General features: G+C 46.8%; 1 protein-coding gene across 1 annotated transcript; it reads right to left on the minus strand.

Moving 5' to 3' along the window:
- Nucleotides 1–2,747: 2,747 nt before the first annotated feature.
- THAP12 (THAP domain containing 12) lies at nucleotides 2,748–16,009 on the minus strand. The gene is made up of 5 exons (XM_033145985.1): nucleotides 15,828–16,009; nucleotides 10,413–10,533; nucleotides 8,364–8,471; nucleotides 7,076–7,112; nucleotides 2,748–4,737 (listed from the first exon to the last, which is right to left on the minus strand). The coding sequence occupies exons 1-5, from the start codon at nucleotides 15,914–15,916 to the stop codon at nucleotides 2,798–2,800; spliced, it is 2,295 nt and encodes a 764-aa protein (XP_033001876.1). The 5' UTR covers nucleotides 15,917–16,009; the 3' UTR covers nucleotides 2,748–2,797.

The raw sequence follows: 16,009 nt of genomic DNA on the forward strand, positions 1-16,009 counted from the left end.
TGTACAATTTCTGCAGCTTGTGAAAAGAGCCATCCCATTCAGCAGAACCTTACAAGACGATCACTCAAATCCAAATCCAAACACTCTCTCTGCAGCATCTGGAGAATCGGTTATGGCACTCAATTCAGCTCAGGAGCAGGAGGAAATTAGCACGCAGAGAACATTGGAAACTGATCCTCGGATTTATGCTAAGCACTTTCAAAACGTAACAGCACCTGCACCGCTGAGAGCAACTCTTTCCAACCCCTCCGGGAATTTAAAAACAAAACAAAATGGGACGTCGCTGCCGTTGCACTTTGGGGGTGCAAAACTTCCTGTTACCATTCTTCTACAGCCGTTTTAAAAATTAAATGTTTCTGGTTGTAATAATCTTATGCATACCGCTTTGGGAGGTCCACCTGAAAAGCAATCTATAAACACTATATGTGTGCGTGTGTGTGTGACACAAGCATTCAGGTTGCTTTTGGATTTTATGCCGAGTGTTTCCCATGCCAAAGAAACTCTTTTAAAGTGCTTCCAAAGATCCCAGTGCCAGATTCCAGACTCTGGAGAAAGATTTTAAGATGCCTCTGACACCCTCTGGCATCTTCTGACAAGCTGTTTATGGGAATCCCCATTTTCTGGGAATGCTTCTGTCCAAATTTTATCTCCCCAGAAGCTACTTCAGAATCACACTTTTTATTTTTAAACTGTACAGTCGTATCTTGGCTCCCAAACGCCTTGGGAGTCGAACGTTCCGGCTTCCGAACCATCGAAAACCGGAAGTGAGCGTTCCAGCTTTTGAACGTTCTTTCGGAAGCCGAATGTCCGACGGGGCTTCCTGCAGCCAATCAGAAGCCGCTCTTGGGTTTCCAAACGTTTCAGAAGTGAAACGGACTTCCGGTACGGATTCTGATCAACCTCCGAGGTATGACTGTACAATTCTACGATCTGGTCATAGATGCTGGACTAGACGGGCCATTGGCCTGATCCAGGAAGGCTCTTCACAGGTTTTTAACAGGCCTTGCTAGTACCTCCCTATGAATCAAATGCACAACCTCAAGTACCAGAATCCTCTCTGCACACAAGTTCCGTGGCAGACACTCAGGGTTTGCTTGGCAGGTGAACCAACACAAAGAGTTCCTGGATGGGAGAGTTTGAAAAACCACTGCTTCATCAGCAGAATCTCTATTCTGGCCCCCATAAAACCGGCTATACAGACCAATCATTTGTGTACACAGAGAGAGAGGGAGCCTGCTCTATAGCTGCAGCACACAGATAATACCAAAATAGCAAATTCACATTTTATTCTGGATGGAAATAAAACTATACAAAAACGTCTCCTTTGTTTGCCAAAAAAATACCAGCAGGAAAAAAATCTCCATATGACTTCTACATTTTTCTTTTAAAAAAACAAACAAACCCCCAAACCAAAACAGAACACATCCTCCTCTTTGCTCTGCTGCCTAACTAGGCTTGCAATTCATATTCTGGAGGCTAGTAAAAACTTATAGATACAAGTCTGGCCGATGCACAGTCTTAGATGCTCTTGGAATATAGTTTTCTGTTGTTTTTCCTTTTACAAAACAGCTTCATTTCTGGGGGGTGAAGAGCTCTCTTCCAGTCCTAAAAGTAGAGGAGAGGTCAAAGAGGGCCATCAAACAGTCAATGCAACATAAGGGAAACAAGGGCAGCCAGATGAAGTTAACACACCCCTTGGAAAAAAGACACATTCCTCCGGAACGGCAAGAATAGGATCACCGAAATGAGAAGGGGCCAAAAGCCCTTGTCCAAAATCCTCTGTGCAGTGTTGTGGCAAGTCCCACAAGTCTCAGGGGAACTGAACTCCAGACACATAAAAGAATTTCGACAACAGATTAGTTTAGGGCAGGGGTAGCCATCACGGGGTTCTCCTGGTACCGCAGACTCCAATGCCTATCAACCCCAGCCAGCAAGGCCAAATGTCAAGGATGATGGGAGCTGGAGTCCAGCAACATTAGGAGGGCATGGATTAGACCAGGGGTAGGCAAGGTTTACCGGCCATGGGCCCAATCACTCCCACGGAGATTGTCCATGGGCCGGACTGGCACAGCGCCGGACATTGCGTCCGTGCATGTCCGCAGCGCCAGAAACTGCTTCTGTGCATGCCCAGGCGCCAAAAATCTCACCTGCGCAGAAGCGATTTTCGGCGTCTGGACATGCACAGATGCAATTTCTGGCGCCGCTCGGCGAGTCCCCGCACCGCGATGGTTTAGCACAGTGCGCAGCTCGGTTCAGGGATGGCTCCTGGGCCAGTAAAACGGTCTTCGTGGGCCACACCCAGGCCCATGGGCCGCACATTGCCGACCCCTGGATTAGACCCAACTCAAACTGCTCAAATAGTTCATTTAAACGTAGACCATTTTAAAAGATTTTCCTGTCGGGTTCAGGGAGATCCGTAAGCCGAAACAGCAACAACCCAATAAAATTTTGTTCATTTTCAAAGGGCGTTTCTGGTTATCTGGGCGGAAGTATGGCAACCCATGAACTGGGCTTCCCTAAAGCGAAGAGATTAAACTGCATCGTATTGTAAGGGACGGCAGGAGGGGAAGAGAAAGCAGACGCAGTCGCGGCAACTGCAGACACTGTGCACTTTTAAATAATAAAAGCTTTACGGAACGGTAAATCGGGGCGGGGTTGGGTGGGTCTAGAAGCAACAAATCCTGAGCAATTAAACAGAAATATGCTTGCTGTGACCCAGCTACTCCTCTTTCAGTTATGTACCCCCCCAACTGCCAAATATCCAGAACAGACAACAGAGAACTGCCCCGTTCCTGTGTTAAGTCTCTTCCGTCGCTTCTGAACTGTTAGGGGGAGGGAAATCCTCCTCTGCTTTCTCGGGGTACTGCTTGATGTAGGTGTCGACCATCATATCCAAGTCGTGCTTAATGTCAAAGTTGATGTTGAGCAGGGCCAGGTGGCTCGACCGCTGCTCGGTCAACGTGTTCCTTAGGTAGGCCTTCAAGCGCCTCCGGCCCACTTCAAATTTCTCGTTCTCCACCTTCATTATCGGCAGGATGGAGAGGACCTTGAGCAAGGCGTACACGTTGGGGAAAAACTTGATGTCGGGCAAATGGAGGGCTTCGTAAATGGTCGTGGGGAGCTCGATGTCCTTCCCTCTGTGCTTCCACTTTATCCTCCAGCAATGAAGCTCCGCGGAGAGCGTGTCCGGGTTGGGGAGGTCGTTTTTGTGCATGTCGGCGTGGTGCTCCTCCGACGTGTTGAACTTGAGCTGCCCCATGACCGAGGGCACCAGGGACAAGCACTTCAGAGCCCTCAGGTGCTGCTCGGAGAAGATGTCTTTCAGCTCCTGAATTATGTGCTCCATGGTCGGGATGCTAAGCGCTTCCTTGTAGTAGTTTTCCGGGGTGATTTCGGAGTCCAAGCTGCCTTGCTGGGCACGGCTGAATTTCCCGGGCAGCTTGACGGGCAGGTCCAGCTTGGTGGCCAGGGTGGTGGCTTCCTCAAACCAGAACTCGTGGTACACCTCGATGTTCTCCATCACCTCGTTCAGGGAATGCAACACCGCCGTCAAACTGCTGGCCGCAAAGAAGACGTCCGAGGTCTGGCCCTGGAGGTTCTTGCCAAAGGCCCTGGTGAAAGAGAGAATGTTTTTGATGACCACGACCGTGACCACAAAGTCGAAATCCGACAGGGCGGTGGAAAGCGTGCACGCCCGGCTGGCAACAGAGCTGTTCCACCGGACGGAGGTGTCGTTGATGGAGTCCAGGCACAGCACGAGGGCTTGCATGAGGTCCACGACAATCTCAAAGGTGTCGTGGCGGCCCGTCCAGTGGGAGCGCACGACCTCCTTCAGCTCGTTCCCCCTTTCTTCGCTGTTCGGAAAGAGAACGGAGATGACGTTGTCCAAATCGGCTAGCAACTGGGGCGACTGATGAAAAAACGTGCACACCTCCTCTATCTTTCCGAGGGCAATGGAAATGCCCAGGACTGGAATAGATTTGGCGAGCCAAATGTTCAAGGCACAGGAGGACGACAGGGTATAAACAGCTTGAGGGTACTTCTCTAAGATCCTTGTAGCCACAGTCTTCATTTTCGAGGCAAACCCGCTGGAGACGATATAGGCTTGGCCCCGACAGTACTCCATGTTCAAGCCCCACTTTTCGGTAATGGTCGTGTGGAACTTAACGGACAGGATTTCGGGGTCCGCCTCGTACGGCAAGAACCCTATGAATTCCTCCTTCAGGTTGTGAGAATCGTCCACAAATCTCACCAGAACCGGCAAGTGCTCTTCGCCGGCGAGATCCACCACCTCTTCTGTGATGATGGAGAAGAAGTGAGAGTCTCTGACCTCGCGGAGGGTCTCTTCCCGAACGCAGCTCTCGCAGATCTCCAGCATTTGCTTTTGCTGGGCTTTGGAGCAGTAGGCGAGGTTCACAGCCGTGGTCTCAAACCGCTTCCTCAGAACCTCATCTCCGGAATTTATCCTGAATTCCAAGAGAGACTGGAAGTTGTCTGGGGTAAAGATCCCTTCGGGGAGTTCGTCAGCGCTGTGGCCGTCCAAAGGGATGTTCTGTTTCCCCATCAGGATTAAAATCTCAAACAGAGATTTAAGGTAATCTTTGTTTTCCCTCTCCTCTTGCGTTAAAGGGACATCGTCGTCGACCGGCTCGTCGCCTCCTTCCTCGGAGGCTGGGTTCCGCATGTCGTTGTCGACAGATTCTTGGTTCATCTTCTCCTGCTCAAAAGCTTCATCAACTAGGAGAGGAGATAATGGTATATTTAATATGGAAACGCCAGCAACACCCAATTCATCATTATCGGAGCTCCAGTCAACAATGGTGCCCCCTCCAGATAATAATAATAATAATAATAAAACTTTATTATGGTCATAGACCAGCAAAAGAGAAAATAAAACAATAGTACATAGTATAAATATTTCAGATCCCATGTTAGATTAAAATTAAGCTAAAATTTAATGGGAGAAAATTCCATTTAAGTATTATCTGCTATGGCTTGGTGGACGGCTTTATCGCTGTTGTTAGTTGATGTCATGACGCGTCTCAGTCTTGCCGCATGATAGCAAAATTTAGCTACAGTCATAGTTCGCTCTGGGTTGGTGTCCTCAATTAAATATCTAGTCAGCATTTCAATTGAACGGCCTGGTAGATTTTTTTAACAGGGGTTTGATTAACTCCTTCCTCAAATCTCGATACAGAGTGCAGTGTAGAAGAACGTGGCTAATAGATTCGATTTCCTTGGGATCACAAGGACATAGCCTCTGTTCTATTGGGATCAGAAGATATCTACCAGTTAGTAACGCCGAGGGTAATGCATTAAAACAAGCCCTAGTAAAGGCCCATCGGTGTCTCGGGTTTTCTAACGTCTTTAGATAGATAGCTGGGTGGTTTAGGTGGTGCTCATACAGTTGTCTTACGTTGATGACGTAGACTACAACTCCCATCATTCCTGGCAACTGGCCAGATTGACAGGGGCTGCTGGGAGTTGGAGATCGAAACACCGAAAGCGCACTATGCTGGTGACCCCTTGGATAGTTGTTTCTCAAACATGGGCCCCCAGATGTTGTTGGACTACAACTCCCATCATCCCTAGCTAGCAGGACCAGTGGTCAGGGATGATGGGAGCTGTAGCCCAACAATGGCTGAGAAATATGTACTGCCTTAGCCAATTGACTGCACTGCATATGTAACAATATTAACAGCTGCACATACTTTTCAATTAATATTGCAACGTGATTTTGGTATACACATACATGTAACTTGTTTCTTTTTATTTGCATGTTTAATGGCTATTTTAGATTGCCAACTGTAAATCACTCAACGGTGGAGGGCCTATTAACTGTCCTGAGCTTTCTAGGAAGAACACAAATACACATGTAATAAATTTCTCTTATCCCAATGAAGGACTCAAGCCCATTGCACACTTTAGGTAAAGGTCTTTAAAGGGACCCCTGACCATTAGGTCCAGTCGTGTCCGACTCTGGGGTTGCGGCGCTCATCTTGCTTTACTGGCCGAGGGAGCCGGCGTACAGCTTCCGGGTCATGTGGCCAGCATGACTAAGCCGCTTCTGGCGAACCAGGGCAACGCAAGGAAACGCCGTTTACCTTCCCGCTGGAGCGGTACCTATTTATCTACTTGCACTTTGATGTGCTTTCGAACTGCTAGGTGGGCAGGAGCAGGGACCGAGCAACAGGAGCTCACCCCATCGCGGGGATTCGAACCGCCAACCTTCTGATCGGCAAGCCCTAGGCTCAGTGGTTTAACCCACAGCGCCACCCACGCCCCATTGCACACTTTAAGACAGGGCAAACCTGACATGTCCACCATCTGGAGGCGTATAGCTGAGGATCATTGGATCTGGAACGTTTTCACATACTAACAACACAACCTGCAGAATTCCACCCGTTATATTTTATCTGCATGATCAGAATGAATTTCAGGAATCCAAAAGTCGTAACTGAAAAATACGACCTTTGAGCCATCTGGCCCCAAAATAGCAACTAGACACTTTGTTTTGGAGACTGTAACCCTGGTTTAAGGAGCCATTTGGCACCTAGCTTATATATCTGAATTTCTAACACGGCTGGTGAGTGTCTCTGTATGTTAACCTGGTACCCTCCATATGCTTTGGGACTGCAGTCCCAAATATATGGTTTGCAAAGGCTGCTGTAGGCTGCATGTGTTTGCAACCACATGGTCGTCCAAGGACTACTCTTGGTGTATGGCTAAGAATGCAGCGTATGAAAGCTTTGGACCACTTCACCGTTCACTGCGCAACAGACACGATTCAGCCAAAATCCCATTGATTTAAAGGGGGAGAGGAGACTTAAAAATCATAAATTCTTCCACTGATACCAACAGGGCTTGGCTGGATTGTGCACAAGTCGCAATCCCAGGAGTTCAGACAGTGTTCAATGCCATTGAGTCATTGTATTGATGTGGGACATTTGCATTCAGCCTTTTACCCAAGGAGGAAGCGGCTTCCTGAAGGAACAGGACCAAAATATGATATTTTCCAATGCTAAGCTTATTGCCTCCAGAGGTTATCGCTCTTTCAAATGTCCAATCAACTTACTCTTTTGTTGCTTTAATGTTCTTATTTCTTCTTCACTCTGGAGAGAGAGAGAAAACAAGGCATTCTATGAGCCACTGACAAGTCACTAGAAATCTACTAATTTTATAAGCAGGAGTCTTTTGAATCCAAATGTATATTCCAGTCAATTAGGGATAAAACTGCTTACGTGGCTTCGGAAGCCTACAGAAAAAAAATGGGGTTTTATTTCATAGCAGTACCTCCTGGAAGTGTTCAGAGAACTGCACAGAGGAGGAGGAATATTTCACACTGCAAAGCACAAAAACCCAACCCTGCTCCACCCTCCAAGTCCACAGGGGGTTAGGTAGTGCTGAGAGGGGGGTCGTGCCTCATATTATGCTGGGTTTTGGAGAAATGGCAAGAGAGACTTGATCTACTTCTGCCTTCCTTCCACAAACTAAGAAACCGGTCTGCACTCTGCAAGCACCCCCAAGAGTTTGGGAGACGGGACGTTGTCAGTGCCAACCACAGTAGTGACAGGCAACTCAGCAAAGTCTTGTGCGCCCCTTAAGAGCACCACCAGCCCAGGTGGCGGTGGAGGAAACGAGAGCTCTCCTCTGTTGCCTTTATATATATATATATTCCGATAAATAAATATTCAACCCCTCATTTGGAAGAGACCCATCAAACCGTCAATTTCTCACAAGACCGAGGATGCTAAAACGAACAAGAGATTCGCAACCGGAGACACGGCAAAACATACAGTGAAGCTGTACTCTGAGAAGAAAACCTGGGCTATTCCCATTCCTCTTGTACTGAACTATATACCCTTTGGGCTTAACTAGCATCTCTAAAATTACTTAACGGTGCTAACTTCTCTCAGGATGTTAACAGGTGCCAAAATGCTTTACGACTTTAGACTCCGTCTTTGTGGCTGCGGTTATGTAGAGGACGTACGTCATTTTTCAATCTGTCGCCTTATTTTTCTTCTGCAAATTTCCCCCATTTTTTAGACACAGTTGTGGAGGTAAAAGCAAATTAATCTGAATTGCAAAACAAACAAACCCAAAACAAATTTCTGACGCCTTTTCACATAATAGGGTGATGCTATTAGCAGTGGTGGGATTCATCTTGGCAGCATGTGAAGTTTGAGCCAGTTTTCTGCCTCCTCAGTAGTATGGTAAATAAATAAGTAATATTTTACTGCTACTGTGGGTATATCGTCTTGTTATAATTCCTTTCTTACTTGTTTCGACCTCAAGCCACAACAGAAAACATCAAGACTGACTGGTCAGCTTATTTGTAGCATCTCAGTCCAAGGCAGACCTACCAGCTCTTTAATTCTTTTCCTGTGTCTGCTATGTGGGTTGTTCAAATGGCTCGTGAGGTCGAAAATTGTTGGCACGGCGTTGTCTCGTAAAACAGTCCTGTAGGGACTCTGCAAAGAGAAAAGCAAAAGTCTTCGTCTCTCATTGTTTCACAGCATGTTTCTTTTAAGTGGGGAAAAATAAGCTCCCGGGGAAGTTGCAGAGGGATTTCTTGCCCCAGGTTACTATCCTTCATTTAGAATCAGGAGGGAGCCCTCTGGAAAACGGCAAACCACCAAGAGAGCATGTGGCGAATCTGCTTTTATATACCTTAGCATTTGGATTTACGTTAACTCTTATCCATCCCTGCCAAGTACAGTTAAGTATGATTCTGCTCAATTCTCAGAACTGCCAGGCCACGGAGACAAATAAATTCGTTTATGGCATTTATACCCCAAGAGACTGCGATCTACTCACAGAGTTAAAAACTGGCAGTGATCTACCAGGTCAAAGTTGTTGAGCTTTTTTTAAGGAGGAGGAAGGCCCATTTTAGGGGGTTCGGATCAAAATTGTTGAGTTTTTTCAGGGAGGAGGAAAAATGTTGAGCTTTTTTCAGGGGAGCCACAGTTGTTCAGCTTCTTGGGGGGGGAACCAATGATCTACCAGTGATCTACCGCAGACGTACAGTGATCTACCGGTAGATCACGATCTACCTGTTGGACATGCCTGCTGTAGACCATGGGTAGGCAAACTAAGGCCCGAGGGCCGGATCCGGCCCAATCGCCTTCTAAATCTGGCCCACAGACAGTCCAGGAATCAACATGTTTTTACATGGGTAGAATGTGTCCTTTTATTTAAAATGCATCTCTGGGTTATTTGTGGGGCCTGCCTGGTGTTTTTGCATGAGTAGAATGTGGGCTTTTATTTAAAATGCACCTCTGGGTTATTTGTGGGGCCTGCCTGGTGTTTTTACATGAGCAGAATGTGTGCTTTTATTTAAAATGCACCTCTGGGTTATTTGTGGGGCCAGCCTGGTGTTTTTACATGAGCAGAAGGTGCATTTTAAATAAAAGGACACATTGTACTCATGTAAAAACACGCTGATTCCCTGTATCGTCCACGGGCCGGATTGAGAAGGCGATTGGGCTGCATCTGGCCCACGGGCCTTATGTTGCCTACCCCTGGACTAGCGTTCTCAGACGAGCAAGTGATGAATAGCTAAGGTTTCTGGTCCCAGTTTCATTTATGTGTTTGTTGTGCTGGAGTTCTGAGACAACAAGGAAGGGGGCGAGCAAACTTTTGCCATATTTATACTTTGAATTCCCCTCCCCACACCCAGCACTCTTGAAGAGAGGATTTTAAAAGGCAACTAGTGGATATTTTTACATGGGGGGAAAACAGCTGCTCGCAGGGAATTTTATGAATGCATATGTGATTCTCGTGCAAGCCCTTCCTCAAAAGGCTACCTGCCAACAAGGGGCGGGGGGGGGGAGAGGCATCTGATGTTTTAAAGTAAAATTCTACACAAACGTAGCAAAAGTGAAGCCAGCTGCTTCTGCATCCCATGAGCAAGTTGATCCACTTGGCTATTTAAAATATTACTTTAAAAACATTTTTGAGGCCATAAAACACATTTTGATTTTAGAGATGGAATTCTCCCCAGCAGAGTTCCAGGCAAAGCTCTTCAAGGAAACCCAGTATTTTCAAAGGGAGAGCCCAATCGCTGCTTTTCTCCGACACACACCGTGCCGATTCCCAGAACACCAGTACACCCCTGCATTTTTTTCTTATTTAAGTAATCCTGCAAAGGCTTAAAAGCACTGAAAGCACACAGGTTAGGCACGCACAGGAGAGGGCAGAAGGCAACCCACGCATTCCAGCTGGCAGGAAGAGCCTGTCAATTAGCAACAGGCAGTAAATCAAGCCACAAAAAAGCATTTTGTTTGATAAGACGTTCCCGGGACGAAACTCCTGCTTCCAACACAAGTTATCGCGGGAGGAAGGAGGAATCCAGTTGCACGTCGCATAGTAAGCCGGAGACTATTACTGCCGACTGATTCCTTTTTACTTACGCTCCTACATATCATCGAGGTTTCAAAGTGCTTCGCGCACAGCCTGTAATGCTTGTTCAATTGGTCCGGCGTCTTGTCTTCCAAATCGGCCCTTCGGCAGTTCTCAACCCAACGCTGACACCTGCGAGAGATAACAGGTCATCAGCTCCCAAAACAATAGTTCCCAGAGAAGGCGCTGCTCCTCCATCAAACAGATAAAAGTCATTCAGAGGTGCCTGTAAGCCACGAAAGAGCACCTGCTGCATTTATGCATGATGGCTCTGGGGAGAGAAAAAGTCCGACCAAGTCTCTGCAGGAACTAGGACTCTGCCACTCCTTTATATTGCTTTCTACACTTCTTAGTGAGTGCTGATCCTGTGCTACTACTTGATGTACCTGTTAGTACCATTTTATAGAATCATAGAATCATACGAGTTGGAAGAGACCACAAGGGCCATCCAGTCCAACCCCCTGCCAAGCAGGAAACACCATCAAAGCATTCCTGACAGATGGCTGTCAAGCCTCCGCTTAAAGACCTCCAAAGAAGGAGACTCCACCACACTCCTTGGCAGCAAATTCCACTGTCAAACAGCTCTCACTGTCAGGAAGTTCTTCCTGCTTTAACTGCTGATGAAGAGTTACTATCGAAACAGTTCGTCATCCGGAAGAACTGTTCCGTTCTCCACGTTCTGGAGCATCCATTGTCACAGGACTGTGACTGTTGAAAGGCTTATCTCTTTACACTTATGGACTATACAGTCGTACCTCTGGTTGCGATTGCTTCATGTTGCGTTCGTCACAGGATACGAACGTGCCGAACCCAGAAGCACCGGAACGGGTTACTTCTGGATTCGGCAATTCACACATGTGCAGAAGCGACAAATTGCACCGCGCACATGCGCAGATTCAGCGCTTCATGTTACGTGTTGCTCATGTTGCAAACGGGGCTCTGGAACGGATCCTGTTTGCAACCAGAGGTACCACTGTATTGCCTTATGTTGGGCATGCAACAGTGACAGACTTCCATTATCTGTGATTCTATTACATAATTTCTGTTTAAGAATTACTACGCTTGGAGCTTCCATTATTGCACAGCTACAGGACTGTGACTGTTGAAAGGCTCGTTTGCCTCTGTGACTCCATTATATATTTTCTGTTTAAGAATTGTGAAATAATACATGTTACAAATATTTGGTTAAAACATTATTAGCCGCGTGTTGCTTGTGATTTTTTTTCCAGTGGGAATGACTGGATCGTTTGGTGCAGGCAAGCAGTGGGATTACCTGGGCTCAGGTGAGGCTACCTGTTGCCTCTCCGCATAAATCAGGTCAGGTCAGTGAATGGTGCGGAAACACAAGGTATGGACTTCTCACAGGTCAGATAGGTAATTCTTCCTCTAATGCACTCAAGAGAATACCTATGCCAGGCACAGGCAAACTCTGGCCCTCTGGTTTGAGACTACAATTCCCATAATCCCTGACCACTGGTCCTGATGGGAACTGTAGTCCCAAACATCTGGAGGGCCGGAGTTTGCCTATGCCTGACCTATGCATTCACCTGGTAGCCAGAGGGAACAAGGAATTGCATGAAGGTAAGGCAGAGGAACCCCAGGCCCAAGGCAGAAATGAGTCCATTTTCTGGGACAGTAACTTTTGGCAGCTTGTTTACAAGGCTGATATAAAAGTAAACCTTTTGGGAAGGGTTAAAATTGGAGATTCGCTTCATTCTTAATGCAGAAAGTAGTGCCACGGGTATCAGAAATTTAGGAAACACCAACTTCATTTTTTAAACAAAAATCTCCGTTAAGACGGTCAGGGTAAAAATGCACTTTCAAAGTCAATGTCTGGAATTAGCTCTGTTGTTCAGTCAGCTTTAACCACCTGAATTTCGTGAAAGAGGAATGAAGCACAAACCAACCCTTGCTTAAAACCTCACACCACTGGGGCAAAAAGCTCTCACTGGAATGAATGGTGGAACATATGTATGAATGAATAAACAAACAGGCTTCGGTCTCATTGTTCATTGCCTCAAATAATGTTCCTTCCTCCTGTGAGAAAAGTATAGAAATAGGAAAGCATCTCAAGAGAGAATTTATTTCCATCTTGCACCTGCTGATGAATGAGCAATGGCTTAATGGCAGGAAGGTATCCCAGAGAACTATGATGCTGACATGACATTTTCAATTATTTTCTTGTTGCCAAATGGCCCTCTAAGGAACAATTTTATAATTTCTGAACAGTAGATCCAATAACAAGAATGATCAATACGTTTTTGAGGCGAGTGGGGGGTAAATCAGAAGAAGATCCAGGTGTACCTGTGCAGTTTTTCAAATCCTAATGAAGTCACACATATTATGCCATTTCTGGATTGACAGATTTTGAAATTTTCAAACAAAAGCAATTATGAAACATGCACAACATATTCTAAGGAGCCAGCTCAGCACGGATGTTTTGGACGATTGCCCACATCTCGGAAAGGTTCGACTGTGAAACTAAATCTGTGTAAAACGAACTACATATATGATTTTTGTACTAAACCACACCTGCTATTTTGTACAGCTGTGGAAATTCTTTTTGTCTTAAAGACCATGACACTATAAGGTGGTTTGAGAAACCAAAGTGAACCTTTACAACCAATTATTCAACCTCTAATTCATGAAGTGTCTCCTGATAAATGTGTTTAAATGGTTTCAAAATATTCTTGACTGGAAAGAGAACCAAAAATCAATTATTGCTTTGTCTTAAAAAACAACAACACACACACACAATATTCACAGCAGCTAAAATACAAATTGCCATTTTTTTGGGGGGGGATATATAATAACACTTCTGGCATCTATGGGATATAGAGGAATCAACTCACTCCTAAATGGGGACCCAATGACTGTGTCCCTTCAGCACATGGATCCGATTCCCCCCCAATCCAAATTTGCTCCAGAGGATTGGGGGAACTCTTAACAGATTTAGGGGGATGCACAGGGAGGGGGAAGGACGGGGTACTTACATTGCGAAAGCAAAAACCCCTGCGCTGATGAAAAATGTTCCATAGCACAACAATGGACACAACCAAAAGAAACTAATCTGTGCGGAGTAGTGTTGCAGCAGTGAAACCACTGGCACATTTGCAAAGCTAAGCAGGGTCCGGTATGATTCTCTGTACATGTGGGACACCTGCCCTTAGGTGCATATTTATTCTGCGTTGTATCACCGTATCTATGAGCTTGCCCTTAAGCATACAGCCGTACGAGTACAGGAAAACCTATCTGCAGGAGCACGGTAATCAATCTGTGTACACCTATATGTGTGAATGTGTCCTTCAGGTATGCAGTAATCGAGCAGGTGGGGTGCATATTTGTATGTGTGAACTTGCCCACGAGCGTCTAGAAGCATACACACAGACACCCATGAAGCTATTCTCAAATGAACAGCAATATATCCATGTGTATCCTGGGATAGCTCAGTTAGTAGAGCACGGGACTCTTAATCCCAGGGTTGTGGGTTTGAGTCAAGGGATGCTGGACAAAGTGGTACAGAAAGACAACTGCTTTTATTTTAACTGTAAGCCGCGTTGACTCTCTGTCAGGGAAAATGGTAGGGTATAAATAAAGATGAATTAATTATATATAGACAATTAATATGATTGCTCAAGTGACAGAAGTACTGTCATGAGCAAAACATGTCCCTAAGGCAGTGTTAGAAACTGAGATTATGAAAGCTAGGAGCTTAAATGGCACTTTAAACCGAGGTTACGGGCGCAACAACGGAATGCCTAGCCGCACTTTTTTATAATATACAAAGCTGAAAATGAATGAACTGCAGATAAAATATTATGTTCATTTTTCACATGGTCTAGTCCTTCCCCTGCCCATGCCCCTAATAGTCTTAAGAGGATCTCTTCCCCAGTCTTCAGAGAGTAGCTGGAAGTGGGGAGGCTGAAAAAGGCCCTCCTTTCCTTCCACTCTGCAGTTTTAATCTGAAGTCATAGGTGCAGTCCCAGCTAGCATGACCAGTGGTCACAGAAGGTGAGTTTTTGTTGGTTTTTTTTGCAGTCCATCAACTTTACAGATGGGACATGGGTGGTGCTGTGGTCTAAACCACTGAGCCTAGGGCTTGCTAATCAGAAGGTCGGCGGTTCGAATCCCCGCAACGGGATGAGCTCCCGTTGCTCAGTCCCAGCTCCTGCCAACCTAGCAGTTCGAAAGCACATCAAAGTGCAAGTAGATAAATAGGTACCGCTCCGGCGGGAAGGTAAACGGCATTTCCATGCGCTGCTCTGGTTCGCCAGAAGCGGCTTAGTCATGCTGGCCACGTGACCCTGAAGCTGTATGCCAGCTCCCTCGGCCCATTAAGCAAGATGAGCGCCACAACCCCAGAGTCGTCCATGACTGGACCTAATGGTCAGGTCAGGGGTCCCTTTACCTTTAACTTTACAGAGGGGGCTGCAGGTTTCTTCCGTCCTTAAGTAATCAAGGACCATGCACCCCACAACCAGCCACATACGTGTGAACCTACTCTTGGACGCAAAGAGCTGCACACACATCTGGGAAGCTGCATTTGAGAGCATGGCCATCACATGTGTGAAGAAGCAGCACTGGGTCTAGGGCGTTGTGGACAGTTCCCCCTCATAGGGTGCTGAGCTGAGGGGGCATAAAGTGATAACAATAAAATCTATACTTGTATCTTCACCTTCTGAGAAGATCCGAAGCAAAACAACTGCACCCAGAGGAATTATGTGAAAATAAGAAGTATGGGGGAGGGGGAGCTAAATTTCACCCTCGCCCAACGCAAACCCATGTCCGCTGCTGAATAAATGCGTGAACACCCCTCTGATGCCCAAATGCATCCCCACCTTCAGGTCGCAGCAAACACACACATACAGCTAGAAATAGTGCGTATATAATACCAATAATGTGTAAAAAGCACAAGGAGGTGAATCGGAAGTCAAAAGTGTGTCTGATGTTAAATGATGTGTTGTTAGTGTCTAGCTTGTATGTTGGTACTGTACTGGTTCGTTTGTGTTGTTTTTTATGTTCTATGTGTAAATTATTTTGCAATAAAGGATTTTTTTTTAAAAAAAGAATGTGCGGGGCTCACCCAGGGACTGGGATTCCACCTTCTCGCACGAACGCGTTCCACGACGAACACGGGTCTGCCGCTGCGTAACGTGTGAACCCGCCTCTGACGCCTAAACGCATCACAACCTTCAGGTTCGCGGCGAACACATGCATACGGCTAGAATGCGCGGGGTTCACCCAGGGACTGGGATTTACCGTTCTCGCACACACGTGTTCCACGACGAACACGTGTCCGCCACTGCGTAACGTGTGAACGCGCTTTCCCGCCAACCCAGGCCCGCGGTTTCTTCCCTCTACTTTGCCGTGGGACCACCACCCCCATATGATGTCCATTCTCCTGCCCCCCCCAAAAGGAAACTGACCGGGCGGGGTCCCGCGGGAAACGAAAGAAGGCCAGGTCGCTCTGGGTGCTCTTGCGGGTGCAGTTCGGGGCGGCGCAGAAATTCGGCATCCTCGGAGGCGGCTCCTCCGGACGCCCCGCGAGCGCGGCCCTCGGCCCTGACTGAAGAGAGCGAGGGAACCCTGCCGCCGATGCCGCCCGCCC

The sequence above is a fragment of the Lacerta agilis genome, chromosome 4 (genome assembly GCF_009819535.1).
Source record: "Lacerta agilis isolate rLacAgi1 chromosome 4, rLacAgi1.pri, whole genome shotgun sequence".
NCBI lineage: Eukaryota > Metazoa > Chordata > Lepidosauria > Squamata > Lacertidae > Lacerta > Lacerta agilis.

Bases quoted from the DNA above. Each gene is read 5' to 3' on its own strand.
- THAP12 (XM_033145985.1), bottom strand. From the start codon at position 15,916: ATGCCGAATTTCTGCGCCGCCCCGAACTGCACCCGCAAGAGCACCCAG. The intron at 7,113-8,363 runs GTAGGTCTGCCT...CTCTCTCTCCAG, and splicing joins GGAAAAGAATTAAAGAGCTG to AGTGAAGAAGAAATAAGAAC. The intron at 4,738-7,075 runs GTAAGTTGATTG...CTCCTCTCCTAG, and splicing joins AACATTAAAGCAACAAAAGA to TTGATGAAGCTTTTGAGCAG.